The sequence below is a fragment of the Neoarius graeffei genome, chromosome 1, assembly GCF_027579695.1.
Source record: "Neoarius graeffei isolate fNeoGra1 chromosome 1, fNeoGra1.pri, whole genome shotgun sequence".
Taxonomy (NCBI): Eukaryota; Metazoa; Chordata; class Actinopteri; order Siluriformes; family Ariidae; genus Neoarius; species Neoarius graeffei.
This window is the reverse complement of record NC_083569.1, coordinates 9,118,541-9,134,406: the sequence shown is the minus strand read 5'-3', so window position 1 is coordinate 9,134,406 and position 15,866 is coordinate 9,118,541. Positions and strand designations below refer to the sequence as shown.

Here is a 15,866-nt window from a genome sequence, read left to right as displayed (position 1 = left end):
GGAGAAAATCACTCTCAAAGTTTTCCATCTCAGCTACTCTGGGTGCAGGGCGGCCACATAATGGTGCCCATTTGCATGACATTAAGGAAAGCCCTACCCCCTACTAGCTAGCACGATGCTACTTTCATGCAAACAAAGGTCACCACGTCTAGCTTGCTCATTCCATAGTGAAATTACATGCCTGTATGCAGCTTAAGTAGCCATGTGCTCAGCTCGTATCATACAGCTAATTGGCGAAAAAAAAAAGACTTAAATCATCATGTGAATGGCTCATATGGTAATTTACCCACACCCCCCAGCAGGCTACAGTCCTGACAAAAACGAGACAATTTGCAACAAAAAATGTATGCTTTTCCAACAAAACAATCTATTATCTGAAATACTGATTGCATTCTTCAAGATCTCAACTTGCACATTACGGAAAAAAACGAAAATCACAAATTTCGAGAAAAAAAAATGCTTCTTTTGCGATTATCTCGGATTCGTTTCGGCCAACATGTGTCCCTGGATTTGGTGAGGTGTCTTTTTATTTTATTTTATTTTTATTTTATTTTATTTGTATAAGGATTTTTAAGCAGCTCATGATATTCACTTTTTTTTTTTAGCACAGTTTGGGTCTTTTACATCTTAGGATTACTTTGAACAAGGCCTTTCATACTTCTTAGGGAAAAGTTAACGACCTAAATTGTTTCCATTATGAATAATAGGTAATAAGCTAAGTGAGAGCTAAGTAAAATAATCATCTAATGGTTCCAGGCTTCACGTCGGATGCTGGATGATGAATTGAGATCTCGTCTCTCAGACCGCAGAGAAGCTTTTTCTCATCGTCAGTCATCCCTCTCTAGTGATTCAGAATCTACCTGTACATACGAGAGAGTTTTCCCACTGGGATCCGAGTATCAGGAACCATCCCGATTACGGAAATCACCAGAATTTCAGGCAATGGAAAATCTTGGTGAGGAGATGGTCCTAACCCTACTCTACCTCTATAGTTCAGATGAGTTCCTACAAGAACAGTTGTAGGACTTGTGGTTTAACGCATGGCTCATTTAATGTGCGTATATGTTCCATGCACGTTGAATATTTTTCAATGGTCGTTTCACAGCAATCATGTCTGAATCGCCTGACCAGCATACATCCACCACTAAAGATGACGTCCCTCCTTATGCAGAGGCAGATGTAGCAAGGCAACAGAAAGCAACGAGCAGTCATTGTTATTCCATTGCAGCGATCAGCATGCCTCCTGGACGAGATGGTGCACTGGAAGAATTTCCCAGAGAGAAGCTGACATTCAAAGACAAGCTTGGAGAAGGCCAGTTTGGAGAGGTCAGTGCAGACATGGAGCTTTACTTGCACCAAAACAGACTTCAAGTTGTATTATTTTGCCTTTTCCAAAGTATCTTGGTTGGAATCATTATTTGAGTAGGTTAGACATTCAAGCTGAACCAGAAAACACCAAAAACACCAACAAGAAACAAGACTAGCAAAAATCAGGAAACTTCAGTAGAGTTGGTGTCTAGGAAATCCAAAGGCTCTTCTGTTCAGAAACCTTTTTTTTTAAAGTTGTTTAGAGGCAGAAGTTTGAGAAGATTTTATCTGGAACCCTATCAGAGAATGTTCCAGGACTATGAACTCCTCAATATCCATGAAGTACTATTCAGGGAACCTTTTTTTTTTTTTCTGGTGTAGGAAACCAGGAGATTAAAAAAAAAAAACAGGAAACCAGTAGCCTGGCTAACGCGACTTCAAAGCTCTACGAGCTTTGCCCTCGTGTTGTGTCACGCTTAGGATGGGCGGGCCCAGGCTAGGAAACCAGTTGACTAAGGCCAAGTTTACATTAGACCGTATCTGTCTTGTTTTCTTCGCGGATGCACTGTCCGTTTACATTAAACCGCCTGGAAACGCCGGGAAACGGGAATCCGCCAGCGTCCATGTATTCAATCTAGATCGTGTCTGATCCGGTGCTGTGTAAACATTGAGATACGCGGATACGCTGTGCTGAGCTCTAGCTGGCGTCGTCATTGGACAACGTCACTGTGACATCCACCTTCCTGATTCGCTGGCGTTGGTCATGTGACGCGACTGCTGAAAAACGGCACGGACTTCCGCCTTGTATCACCTTTCATTAAAGAGTATAAAAGTATGAAAATACTGCAAATACTGATGCAAATACTGCCCATTGTGTAGTTATGATTGTCTTTAGGCTTGCCATCCTTCCACTTGCAAGTGGTAAGTGATATGCGCTGGGATCACACACACAGCGGCTCAGTCCCGAATCATTGCTTGTGCACTTCACTCGCGCGCTCTGTGAGCTGCGCAGGGCTGGAGTGCGCACCCTCCAGAGGGCACTCGCTGTTCAGGGCGGAGTGATTTGGAGCGCAGGATGCCTGCGGAGCCAAGCGTATCCGTATATTGGCGTTGCTATGTGCACGCGAATCGTGTATTGGCATTGCTGTGTGCACACTAATCGTTTTAAAAACGTTAATCTGATGATCCGCTGATACAATCTAATGTAAACTTGGCCTAAGAAACAAAAGGTTAAAGGTAGACTGCCTTTCAGATTTTTCAAGTGTAGGCCATAAAAAGAATTTTCCCAACACCCAATTATTTTTGTTTAGTGTACGGAAAGCTACTGAATTTGAATCACAGACTTCCAATTTTATTAGCTTTTTTTTTTTAATAGAACAATTGGCCCTAAATTCTCCGCTCTTTTTTCCTGTTTCACCAATTCAAGATACTACGTCATGCCACCATCACGTGGTGGGCTTTCCCCGTTCGCGCAAGGCATACAAATGTGGGATACAAATTTGAAACAAGAGAGAAAAATGGAGGACGTGAGTGTGCGAATGAAACGTGAAAGACCGACTACAGTAACGGAAAGCGAGAAGAAAAGACGTTATGTTATATACGAAGGAAAGGAAACTCAGGACCAAACTAATAAATATCGGCGCTCAGCGAGCACCTCGGTGTGATCAGCTGTTCATTTAGCGACAGAATGATGGAACTGTCAGTGCACGCTCAAAGGTAAACCTGTAGATGGCAGTAATGCAACACTGTGGATGCCAGCTGTCGTAAAACCCAAAAGAAAAAGAAGGTAAACCTGTGCATGCGCACACACACGGACTTCCTCTGTCTGCTTGACTGCGCAAAGTGAGCGATTTCATGCACATTATTTGCTTGAATCCACTCAAATTAAATCACTTCCCAGCCACAGAATGGCCTGATATTTTTGAGATATTACAGAAATAAACATATATCACAATGACCACATTTCAAAGGGAACTAAATTTCACCGATTTTATGAAATCGAAAGGCTGTCTAGCTTTAAACACAGAACTTTAAAAGATTCTTTGGTTTGCCCCAATAATCGATGCTTTGTAGGTTTTCCCTTTAAATCAAAATCCTACCCTTAAGCATTTCCATAGAACCCTTTGCGCATATTACGGCACTCGGTCTCACAGTGACCTCATAAAAGATCTCCTATATTTACAGTGGATGCTTCCTGAACAAGCCCACTGTAAGAAAAAATATGATTTGCTGTTTTAACTTTAAAAAGTGAGTAACTTGGTTGCTTTAAACTTCTGAGTTCATTTAAACTCGTCTAGTAAGTTAGCATAATGCAACTTGATTGCCTCGTTGTGCAAACTTTCTATACGAGTTTCACAGAACTCAAAAATCAAGTGAAACCTGGGCACAGGAGACATGACCAGACAGACACTATCTATTCTACAGTATGGTTTCCGTCCTCTACCACTGATTCTTCCCATGTTACCAGAAATCAGCAACTAGGCCCCAGGATCCTGCTTATGGCCCAAAGATGGCTGGCAAGACACTTGTTTTCAATACTGCTTTTGCTAGACGTTGGAATACCCTACTGGCTCCCATACTGAGTAGATCAGGTGCTCCATCTCGAGAGCATCCACCTGTGCCAAATTAAGGACTTTGACTTAGCAGCCTTAAAAACACTCCTAAATGCAAGAGCCCTCAGAACATGAGCCTTGTATTCCCTTAGGTGGAAGCCATTCTACAATGCACCACAGCAATGTGGAGGCATCACTCTTGGGGCTCATTTCCTTTCTGAAAAGGATGGCATTTCCATCCTCCATCCACCATGATCCCCTAAGACGTGTAGTGTCTTCCCCGTTTCCTATTAAACACAACCCCAATTCCAAAAAAGTTGGGACACTGTGTAAAACATAAATAAAAACAGAATGTGAAGATTTGCAAATCATAGAAACCCTATATTTCATTGAAAATAGTACAAAGACAACATATCAAATGTTGAAACTGAGAAATTGTATTGTTTTTTGAAAAATATATACTCACTTTGAATTTGATGTCAGCAACACATTTCAGAAAAGTTGGGACGGGGCAACAAAAGACTGAAAAAGTTGTGTAATGCTAAAAAAAACTAATTTGGTTAATTGGCAACAGGTCAGTAAGATGACTGAGTATAAAAATAGCATCCCAGAGAAGTGGAGTCTCTTAGAAATAAAGATGGCGAGGGGTTCACCGCTCTGTGAAAGACTGCATGGGCAAACAATGCAACAATTTAAGAATAACGTTCCTCAATGTAAAATTGCAAAGAATTTGTGGGTCACATCATTTATGGTACATAATATCATTAAAAGATTTAGAAAATCTGGAGAAATCTCTGTATGCAAGAGACAAGGCTGAAAACTGACATTGGATGCCTGTGATCTTCAGGCCCTCAGGAGACACTGCATTAAAAGCAGACACGTGTCTGTAGTGGAAATCACTGTATGGGCTCAGGAACACTTCAGAAAACCATCGTCTGTGAAAACAGTTCATTACTGCATCCACAAATGCAAGTTCAAACCAGATATAAATAATATCCAAAAACACTGCCACCTTCTCTGGGCCCGAGCTCTTTTATGATGGACTGAGGCAAAGTGGAAAATTGTCCCGAGGTCTGATGAACCAAAAGTAGAAATTCTTTTTAGAAATCATGGATGCAACATCCTCCAGACTAAAGAGGAGAGGGACCATCCAGCTTGTTGTCAGTGCACAGTTCAAAAGCTGGCATCTGTGATGGTATGAGGGGGCATTAGGGCACATGACATAGGGAGCTTGTACCGTACATCTGGGAAGGCATCATTAATGCTGAATGATATATACATGTTTCAGAGCAATATGCTGCCATCCAGACAAAATCTTTTTTCAGGGAAGGCCTTCCTTCTTTCAGCAAGACAATGCCACACCACTTTCTGCACATATTAAAACTGCATGGCTCTGTAGTAAGAGTCCAGGTGCTAAACTGGCCTGCCTGCAGTACAGACCTGTCTTGAAGCACAAAATATGACAAAGAAGACCCCAAACTGTTGAGCAACTGAAACTGTATATCCAGCAAGAATGGGACAACATTTCTCTTTCAAAACTACAGTAATTGGTCTCCTCAGTTCCTAAACGTTTACAGAGTGTTGTTAAAAGTAGAGGTGATACCCCTGTCCTAACGTTTTCGAAACGTGTTGCTGACATCAAATTTAAAATGAGCATATATTTTTCAAAAAAACATAAAATTTCTCAGTTTCAATATTTGATCTGTTGTCTTTGTACTATTTTCAATGAAATGTAGGGTTTCCGTGATTTGCAAATCTTCACATTCTATTTTCATTCATGTTTTAGACAGTGTCCAAACTTTTTTGGAATTGGGGTTGTAGACAAAATGTATGAGGGAACTACATGCTCTGGCAATAAGCCCACTTTGCATTGGTGGCCAGGTGATCCTCGGCTGAGTCTGGGTTATCTTCCCAAGGTCATATCACTCAATTTCATGAACCAGCTTAATGACCTTGCAGTGTCAAATCAGTGTCTTCAACCAACCACAGATTCCTGACCAAATGGTGACTATCGGATTCTTAGACCAACTACTGATCTGCCATGCAGGAAAGACACTGACTAAAAGACCCTAGACCATTGGGAGGTGGATGTCATAACCATGGTTTACAGACTGTCCCGATTATGATATACCACTCATCATGGGCATTACTGAGAGGTGTGCTAGAGTATATGAGTCTGGTAAAATAAGGGACTAGGAAAAAAAAACAAGAGACTGGGATACAACAAAAGGTGGTAACAAATAACAGTAATGATCAAGGGTTCAGGTGAACAAGAATGGAGGAATAAGCATGATGACAAAACCTGATCTAAACATGCATTTCACTTCGTGATGGTATCTACAGGTTCATCTCTGTGAGGCAAAAGGAATGAAGGATTTTATGAAGGAAGATGACAGTGACATCAGGGATGAGCCTATTCTGGTGGCTGTAAAGATCCTCAGAGAGGATGCGACTAAAAACGCAAGGTATGCACATGTGGTACAATCATGGTTTGAAAAATAATATATAGAAGACCAAGCCAGTCCTTGTTTCCATGGCTAATGTGAATAAATTTCATATCATTCAATTCATATGGAAATTCACAATTTTCCCCAGGAATGACTTTTTAAAGGAGATAAGGATCATGTCAAGGTTGCGAGACCCCAACATTATTCGCCTGCTGGCTGTGTGTGTAGAGAGTGACCCCCTGTGTATGATCACAGAGTACATGGAGAACGGAGACCTCAACCAGTTCCTCTCTCACCATGAGCTTGAAGCTTTGGGACAAGACCAGGAGTGCACAGCCACCATCAGGTTGTTTAAATGTTGGTAGTTTAAACACTTGTAGTGTTCTTCTTCTTCTTCTTTTTCCAATATAAACTATTTTTGATTACTGAGATTATCTTTGGATGATTAAAAGGGGAAAATATATCCATTTTATTCACCAAAATACTTATCTGGTTGTTTCATGAAGCAGGTTTAACATAACCTAACAAATGCAACCATGGTTAACTTGTCTCACATTTGTGTTAACAACTTGCTCTGTGGATTCTTTCCACGCTACCAGAAAACTGATTGTTGCGGTTTACTTTGTTTGGTGTTCAGCAATAGATCCATTATAATCATGTTCTCTTTGCAGTTACAGTGTCCTGATCAACATGGCTGCTCAGATCGCTTCGGGTATGAAGTATCTGTCTTCTCTTAATTTTGTGCACCGTGACTTGGCCACACGTAACTGCTTGGTAGGGACAAATTACACCATCAAGATTGCAGATTTTGGCATGAGCAGGAACCTGTACCGCGGTGATTACTACCTCATCCAGGGCCGAGCCGTGCTTCCTATCCGCTGGATGTCCTGGGAGAGTGTTCTCCTGGTAGGACCTGTTGTACTAGTTGATGGGAATAGAACAGAAAGCTGTGTCAAGCCAGTTTGAGGTCTTGAAATGTACACCTTCAGGTCAAAGGGACTTAAACCAGTAAATACTGACCTTTTGCAGTTCATAACTAGATATCAAATGTGTTGGTTTCACTTTCTAGACCAAAGAACATCATAGACAGAAGCAAAAGCTCTTTGCTGTCATGTGACTGTATACTCCCTGGCCACTTTAACCTGTACCCCTGCTGATTCGTGCACTTATCCTAACAGCCTATCATGTGGCAGCAACATAATGTGTAAAATCATTCTGATACAGGTCAAGCGAGGCAGAAGGTTGGCAGTTTCAGTTTCCAATCTTCAACTGTCCAATTTCAGTGCCCACTGTCACCTCAGATTCCTGTTTATGGCTGATAGAAGTGGAGCTCAATTTGGGCTACTGCTGTAGCCCATACACTTCAAGAAAATTTGACATGTTGTGCTTTCGAAGATACCGTTCTTCTCATCACAGTTATACAAAGTTATTATCTGAGTTACCACTTTGGTCATTCTCCTCTGATCTCTCTCATCAACAAGGTGTTGTTGTTGTTGTTTTATTTATACCAGTGTATGTCCAACCCCAAATCAGAAAAAAGGTTAGAATGATGTTGAAATTGAAAATAAAAATGTAAATAATGTTTGGGGTGGCACAGTGGTGTAGTAGTTAGCACTGTTGCCTCACAGTAAGAAGGTTCTGCATTTGAGCCCAGCAGCCGATGGGGGCCTTTCTGTGTAGAGTTTGCATGTTCTCCCCGTGTCTGCATGGGTTTCCTCCGGGTGCTCCAGTTTCCCCCACAGTCCAAAGACATGAAGGTTAGGCTAATTGGTGGCTCTAAACTGACCGTGAATGTGAGTGTGAATGGTTGTTTGCCTTACAACACTTAAAAGATATTTAGGGACTGAAGACACCAAGTGATGAAGCGTTTCAGGTGTTATTTTGTCCCATTCTTCCTGCAAACAGGTCTTAAGGTGTGCAACAGTACAGAGCCATTACTGTCATATTTTTCATTTCAAAATTCACCACACATTCTCTATTGAGAACAGAGGGAACATGCCCTCTTCTTCCGCAGCTATGCCTTTGTAATGTGTGCAGAATGTGGATTTGCTCCAAAATCTCAATGTACTTTTTTGCATTAATGTTCCATCACAGAAGTGTAAGTTACCTTTACCAAGGGCACTGACACAACCCCATACCATGACACACCCTGGCTTTTGGACTTGTTCCTGGTAACAGTCTGGATGGTCCTTTTCAGCTTTGGTCCAGAGCACACAGTGTCCATTTCTTCCAAAGAAGACCTGGAATACTGATTCGCCTGACCACAATACATGTTTCCACTGTGTGATGGTCCATCCCAGATACAGTGGGGCAAAAAAGTATTTAGTCGGTCACCAATTGTGCAAGTTCTCCCACTTAAAAAGATGAGAGAGGCCTGTAATTTTCATCATAGGTATACCTCAACTATGAGAGACAAAATGAGAAAAAAATCCAGAAAATCACATTGTCTGATTTTTAAAGAATTTATTTGCAAATTATGGTGGAAAATAAGTATTTGGTCAATAACAAAAGTTCATCTCAATACTTTGTTATATACCCTTTGTTGGCAATGACAGAGGTCAAACGTTTTCTGTAAGTCTTCACAAGGTTTTCACACACTGTTGCTGGTATTTTGGCCCATTCCTCCATGCAGATCTCCTCTAGAGCAGTGATGTTTTGGGGCTGTCGCTGGGCAACACGGACTTTCAACTCCCTCCAAAGATTTTCTATGGGGTTGAGATCTGGAGACTGGCTAGGCCACTCCAGGACCTTGAAATGCTTCTTACGAAGCCACTCCTTCGTTGCCCGGGCGGTGTGTTTGGGATCATTGCCATGCTGAAAGACCCAGCCACGTTTCATCTTCAATGCCCTTGCTGATGGAAGGAGGTTTTCACTCAAAATCTCACGATACATGGCCCCATTCATTCTTTCCTTTACACGCATCAGTCGTCCTGGTCCCTTTGCAGAAAAACAGCCCCAAAGCATGATGTTTCCACCCCCATGCTTCACCATAGGTACGGTGTTCTTTGGATGCAACTCAGCATTCTTTCTCCTCCAAACACGACAAGTTGAGGTTTTACCAAAAAGTTCTATTTTGGTTTCATCTGACCATATGACATTATCCCAATCCTCTTCTGGATCATCCAAATGCTCTCTAGCAAACTTCAGACGGGTCTGGACATGTACTGGCTTAAGCAAGGGGACACATCTGGCACTGCAGGATTTGAGTCCCTGGCGGTGTAGTATGTTACTGATGGTAGCCTTTGTTACTTTGGTCCCAGCTCTCTGCAGGTCATTCACTAGGTCCCTCCGTGTGGTTCTGGGATTTTTGCTCACCGTTCTTGTGATCATTTTGACCCCACGGGGTGAGATCTTGCGTGGAGCTCCAGATCGAGGGAGATTATCAGTGGTCTTGTATGTCTTCCATTTTCTAATAATTGCTCCCACAGTTGATTTCTTCACACCAAGCTGCTTACCTATTGCAGATTCAGTCTTCCCAGCCTGGTGCAGGTCTACAATTTTGTTTCTGGTGTCCTTTGACAGCTCTTTGGTCTTGGCCATAGTGGAGTTTGGAGTGTGACTGTTTGAGGTTGTGGACAGGTGTCTTTTATACTGATAATGAGTTCAAACAGGTGCCATTAATACAGGTAACGAGTGGAGGACAGAGGAGCCTCTTAAAGAAGTTGTTACAGGTCTGTGAGAGCCAGAAATCTTGCTTGTTTGTAGGTGACCAAATACTTATTTTACCGAGGAATTTACCAATTAATTCATTAAAAATCCTACAATGTGATTTCCTGGATTCTTTTCCCCCATTCTGTCTCTCATAGTTGAAGTGTACCTATGATGAAAATTACAGGCCTCTCTCATCTTTTTAAGTGGGAGAAATTGCACAATTGGTGGCTGACTAAATACTTTTTTGCCCCACTGTACCTCTGAGCCCAGAGAAGTCAACAGCGCTTTAACATAAGGCTTCCTTTTTTCATAGTAAAGTTTTAACTGGCGTTTGTGGATGTAACTCCTGTATTGTAGAGCTCGATAAAGGTTTGCTAAAGTAATCCCAAGCCCATGTGGGTATATCAGCTATAGATGAATAATGGTTCTTGATGCAGTGAGGGATCAGAGATCACGGGTGTTCAGATTAGGCTTGCGCCCTTGCCCTTTACACACCAAAATTCCTCCAGATTTCTTGAATCATTTAATGGTATTATGCACCGTAGAGGGTGAAATATCCAAATCCCTTCCTATCTTTCTTTGAAGAACATTGTTTTTAAACAGTTCAATAATTCTCTCAGGGATTTGTTGACAAACTGGAGATCCTCGGCCCATCTTTACTTCTCAAAGACTAGGTCTTTCCTGGATACTGATTTTATACCAAATCGTGATTGTTGACATCACCCGTTTCAAATCACCATCCATCCATTATCTGTAGCCACTTATCCTGTCCTACAGGGTCGCAGGCAAGCTGGAGCCTATCCCAGCTGACAATGGGCGAGAGGCGAGGTACACCCTGGACAAGTCGCCAGGTCATCGCAGGGCTGACACATAGACACAGACAACCATTCACACTCATGTTCACACCTACGGTCAATTTAGAGCCACCAATTAGCCTAATCATGACTGTGGGGGAAACCGGAGCACCAGGAGGAAACCCACGCGGACACGGGGAGAACATGCAAACTCCACACAGAAAGGCCCTCATTGGCCACTGGGCTAAAACCCAGGACCTTCTTGCTGTGAGGTGACAGTGCTATCCGCTACACCACCATGCTGCCCCCTTTCAAATCACATCATTATTTAATTGTTTTACCTCATTACTAGCCCCAAATTTTCTCCATCCCAACTTTTTTTTTGGGGGGGAGAATGTATTACAAGCAATGTGTTGAAACGCAAGAATTGATATATATTAACAAATGAAATGAAGTAGACCAACAAAACATGAAATATCTTTGGTTCATTCTGTCTGCAATGAAATACAAGTCAAAGTTTGAAATCATTGCTCTCTTTTTTTATTTGCATTTTCCATACCGTCCCAACATTTTCTGATTTGAAGTTGCAAATTGGGGCGGCACGGTGGTGTAGTGGTTAGCGCTGTCGCCTCACAGCAAGAAGGTCCGGGTTCGAGCCCCGTGGCCGGCGAGGGCCTTTCTGTGTGGAGTTTGCATGTTGTCCACGTGGGTTTCCTCCGGGTGCTCTGGTTTCCCCCACAGCCCAAAGACATGCAGGTTAGGTTAACTGGCGACTCTAAATTGACCGTAGGTGTGAATGTGAATGGTTGTCTGTGTCTATGTGTCAGCCCTGTGATGACCTGGCGACTTGTCCAGGGTGTACCCCGCCTTTCGCCTGTCGTCAGCTGGGATAGGCTCCAGCTTGCCTGCGACCCTGTAGAACAGGATAAAGCGGCTAGAGATAATGAGATGAGAAGTTGCAAATTCTAGAGGATTGTGCATGAAAATTCTACAAGATCAGCAGCTTCTGAAATACTCAAACCAGCCCATCTGGCACTAACAACCATGCCAACTATTTTATCACGATTCTGATGTTTGATGTGAACATTTACTGAAACTCTTGACGTGTATCTGTGTTATTTGATGCATTGTGCTGGTCCCATAAGATTGGCTGATTGGATAACTGCATGAATGTGCAGGTGTTCATGCAGCTCTAATTTAAAAAAAACAAACAAACAAAAAAACGGTCAGTTGGAGTTGATGTGGCTGTTGTGATGGTATTCTATAAGTCTGACTGTACATTTGGTGTTTTTATCCAGGGCAAATTCACCATGGCCAGTGATGTGTGGGCTTTTGGTGTAACACTCTGGGAAATGGTCACTCTGTGCAAAGAGCAGCCATACTCACAACTCTCAGATGATCAAGTGATCGAGAACATGGGCGAGTTCTTTCGAGACCAGAACAAGCAGGTGAGCCAGCCTCAAAAACAAACAAACAAACACGAAATAATAATCACTGGAGTGGTGTGGAGATACAGTTACAACCCTGAAGTTGACTGTTTTCTGATTACAACACATCCTTATCCCAGAGCAATTTGCCAGAGCTAAGAGTTATACTTTTGACCCATTTATAGTTACTTTTAATGTCTGCCAAAGAAGTTTTTTTCCCTCTAATGGAAAAAATGGCCATTCTTGGGCGGCACGGTAGTGTAGTGGTTAACACTGTTGCCTCACAGCAAGAAGGGTCTGGGTTTGAGCCCAGTGGCAGACGGGGGCCTTTCTGTATGGAGTTTGCATGTTATCTGTGTGGCTTTCCTCCAGGTGCTCCGGATTCCCCCACAGTCCAAAGATATATGCAGGTTAGGCTAATTGGAGACTCTAAATTGACTGTAGGTATGAATGTGAGTGTGAATGGCTGTTTGTTTCTATGTGTCAGCCCTGCAATGATCTGGCAACTTGTCCAGGGTGTACCTCACCTCTCGCCCATAGTCAGGTGGGATAGGCTCCAGCTTGCCTCCGACCCTACACAGGATAAGCGGGTACGGATAATGGATGGAAGGATGGTCATTCTTCCATTCGTACAACCCCGATTCCAAAAAGTTGGGACAAAGTACAAATTGTAAATAAAAACGGAATGCAACGATGTGGAAGTTTCAAAATTCCATATTTTATTCAGAATAGAACATAGATGACATATCAAATGTTTAAACTGAGAAAATGTATCATTTAAAGATAAAAATTAGGTGATTTTAAATTTCATGACAACACCACACCTCAAAAAAGTTGGGACAAGGCCATGTTTACCACTGTGAGACATCCCCTTTTCTCTTTACAACAGTCTGTAAACGTCTGGGGACTGAGGAGACAAGTTGCTCAAGTTTAGGGATAGGAATGTTAACCCATTCTTGTCTAATGTAGGATTCTAGTTGCTCAACTGTCTTAGGTCTTTTTTGTCGTATCTTCCGTTTTATGATGCGCCAAACATTTTCTATGGGTGAAAGATCTGGACTGCAGGCTGGCCAGTTCAGTACCCGGACCCTTCTTCTATGCAGCCATGATGCTGTAATTGATGCAGTATGTGGTTTGGCATTGTCATGTTGGAAAATGCAAGGTCTTCCCTGAAAGAGACATTGTCTGGATGGGAGCATATGTTGCTCTAGAACCTGGATATACCTTTCAGCATTGATGGTGTCTTTCCAGATGTGTAAGCTGCCCATGCCACACACACTAATGCAACCCCATACCATCAGAGATGCAGGCTTCTGAACTGAGTGCTGATAACAACTTGGGTCGTCCTTCTCCTCTTTAGTCCGAATGACACGGCGTCCCTGATTTCCATAAAGAACGTCAAATTTTGATTCATCTGACCACAGAACAGTTTTCCACTTTGCCACAGTCCATTTTAAATGAGCCTTGGCCCAGAGAAGACATCTGCGCTTTTGGATCATGTTTAGATACGGCTTCTTCTTTGAACTATAGAGTTTTAGCTGGCAACGGCGGATGGCACGGTGAATTGTGTTCACAGATAATGTTCTCTGGAAATATTCCTGAGCCCATTTTGTGATTTCCAATACAGAAGCATGCCTGTATGTGATGCAGTGCCGTCTAAGGGCCCGAAGATCACGGGCACCCAGTATGGTTTTCCGGCCTTGACCCTTACGCACAAAGGTTCTTCCAGATTCTCTGAATCTTTTGATGATATTATGCACTGTAGATGATGATATGTTCAAACTCTTTGCAATTTTACACTGTCGAACTCCTTTCTGATATTGCTCCACTATTTGTCGGTGCAGAATTAGGGGGATTGGTGATCCTCTTCCCATCTTTACTTCTGAGAGCCGCTGCCACTCCAAGATGCTCTTTTTATACCCAGTCATGTTAATGACATATTGCAAATTGACCTAATGAGTTGCAATTTGGTCCTCCAGCTGTTCCTTTTTTGTACCTTTAACTTTTCCAGCCTCTTATTGCCCCGTCCCAACTTTTTTGAGATGTGTTGCTGTCATGAAATTTCAAAATGTCTCACTTTCGACATTTGATATGTTGTCTGTGTTCTATCATGAATACAATATCAGTTTTTGAGATTTGTAAATTATTGCATTCCATTTTTATTTACAATTTGTACTTTGTCCCAACTTTTTTGGAATCAGGGTTGTACATCTTCAGTAAGTTCTTATCTGTAAAAATAAACAGACAGAACTGTTTAACTTACTATTACCTCCAATATTTGCATGTTTTGTTTTTTTTTTATTAAATGCACATAAATTGAGCAAATAAAATGTTAAAAGTGAAATACAGAACTCCGGTACTGTATTTAGCAACCCTTTGCCATGAGATAACTTTTCCGTCTGTGAGTGGCACTACTGAGCTGTGTTTATATCAGTTCTCAACTCTGCAAGGGTTTTGTTGTTATTACAGTATTGCTATGGCTTTTGTTAAAGATGTTTAATGCTCTGGATATATTTAAAGCAATGACAGGAGAGACAGCCCTTACAGAGGTGTGACAAAGGTGTGACCTTTTTAATTTATGCCTGTGTTTAATGACTATGATGTCATCAGGTGTACTTGCCGAGGCCTTCGTGTTGCCCCGATGCCGTCTACCGCCTCATGCACAGCTGCTGGAGGAGGAACGCCAAAGAAAGGCCGACGTTTGAGCAGATCCACACTGCTCTGCTCGAATGCCAGGATGAAAGCATGCTGAGCGATGAATCTGACACAAATACACAGTTCTGAACTTTTCCCTCCAATTGTGCATAACAGTTGCAGTGTATGGAAAAGGAACTGTCAAGAAATTCTGCATATATAAATACTGTAATGTAAAAAGCTGATTGTTACATAAGTTAGATGAATTGTGTACGAATATAAGAATGTTTCTTCTTCTTCTTCTTCTTCTTCTTGTTCCTTTCATTTCTCTCTATTATATAGCTAATTGTTACACGTATTATAAATCGGACATTATTCTGCATACTTCCCTTGAACCTTGCTCAATCAATAAACCATCTTGACTTTTGAATCCGCACGGTATTCTGTCATATCTAACGCCATATATTGACTTCTTGAACCTGATTGGCTGAAAGGTGTTGCTAAATTTTCTTGACAGTAAAATCAGACAGTATTGTAGCTGAAAATGACAGAGTAGTGTTTAGGGAAGGAGTCTCCAGTGTCAGTGCTTCATAACAGTCAGAGGTAAAGTTTTCCATCAGGAAACAGTCTTCATTTTCTCCGTAAGCAGTGGTTTTTTTTTTTAATGTTTTGAGAATAAAAATAAAGGCTGATGAGGGAACGACTTTGTTATCGATCTTATAATGTAAGTGATAACTTATTTACCAACTATAAATGGAATATAAGTGGAACTACAAACAAACAAATAATTGTAACCATTGGGAAATTGCTCCGGTATAAGAAAAATAAAACAATTTTGGATGTGCTGTTCTAGCAATATCCAGGGTGCTAACAGTAAAAGAATGTTTACAGGTTTAAATATTTTATACGTTTGGAGTTTATATAATCTAAAATATATTATTTAGCTAATTATGTCACCTTAATGTGGCTATTATAGTAGTTAGTTGGCTAACTTGCTGACTAGTTCAAGTGTGTTTTCCCCCCAGCATATCAAGATTTGTATTGCCTGACATG

The 15,866-nt window shown here is 41.7% G+C and overlaps 1 protein-coding gene across 1 annotated transcript in view; it reads left to right on the top strand.

Moving 5' to 3' along the window:
* The window catches only part of ddr2b (discoidin domain receptor tyrosine kinase 2b), a 37,043-nt gene extending 22,080 nt beyond the window's left edge, over positions 1-14,963 (top strand). The window contains exons 10-16 of the mRNA XM_060921559.1: positions 757-955; positions 1,106-1,326; positions 6,204-6,325; positions 6,456-6,653; positions 6,979-7,213; positions 12,051-12,200; positions 14,790-14,963. Coding sequence (XP_060777542.1) covers positions 757-955; positions 1,106-1,326; positions 6,204-6,325; positions 6,456-6,653; positions 6,979-7,213; positions 12,051-12,200; positions 14,790-14,963 — 1,299 coding nt within the window. The remainder of the gene's footprint in view (positions 1-756; positions 956-1,105; positions 1,327-6,203; positions 6,326-6,455; positions 6,654-6,978; positions 7,214-12,050; positions 12,201-14,789) is intronic.
* Positions 14,964-15,866: the final 903 nt, after the last annotated feature.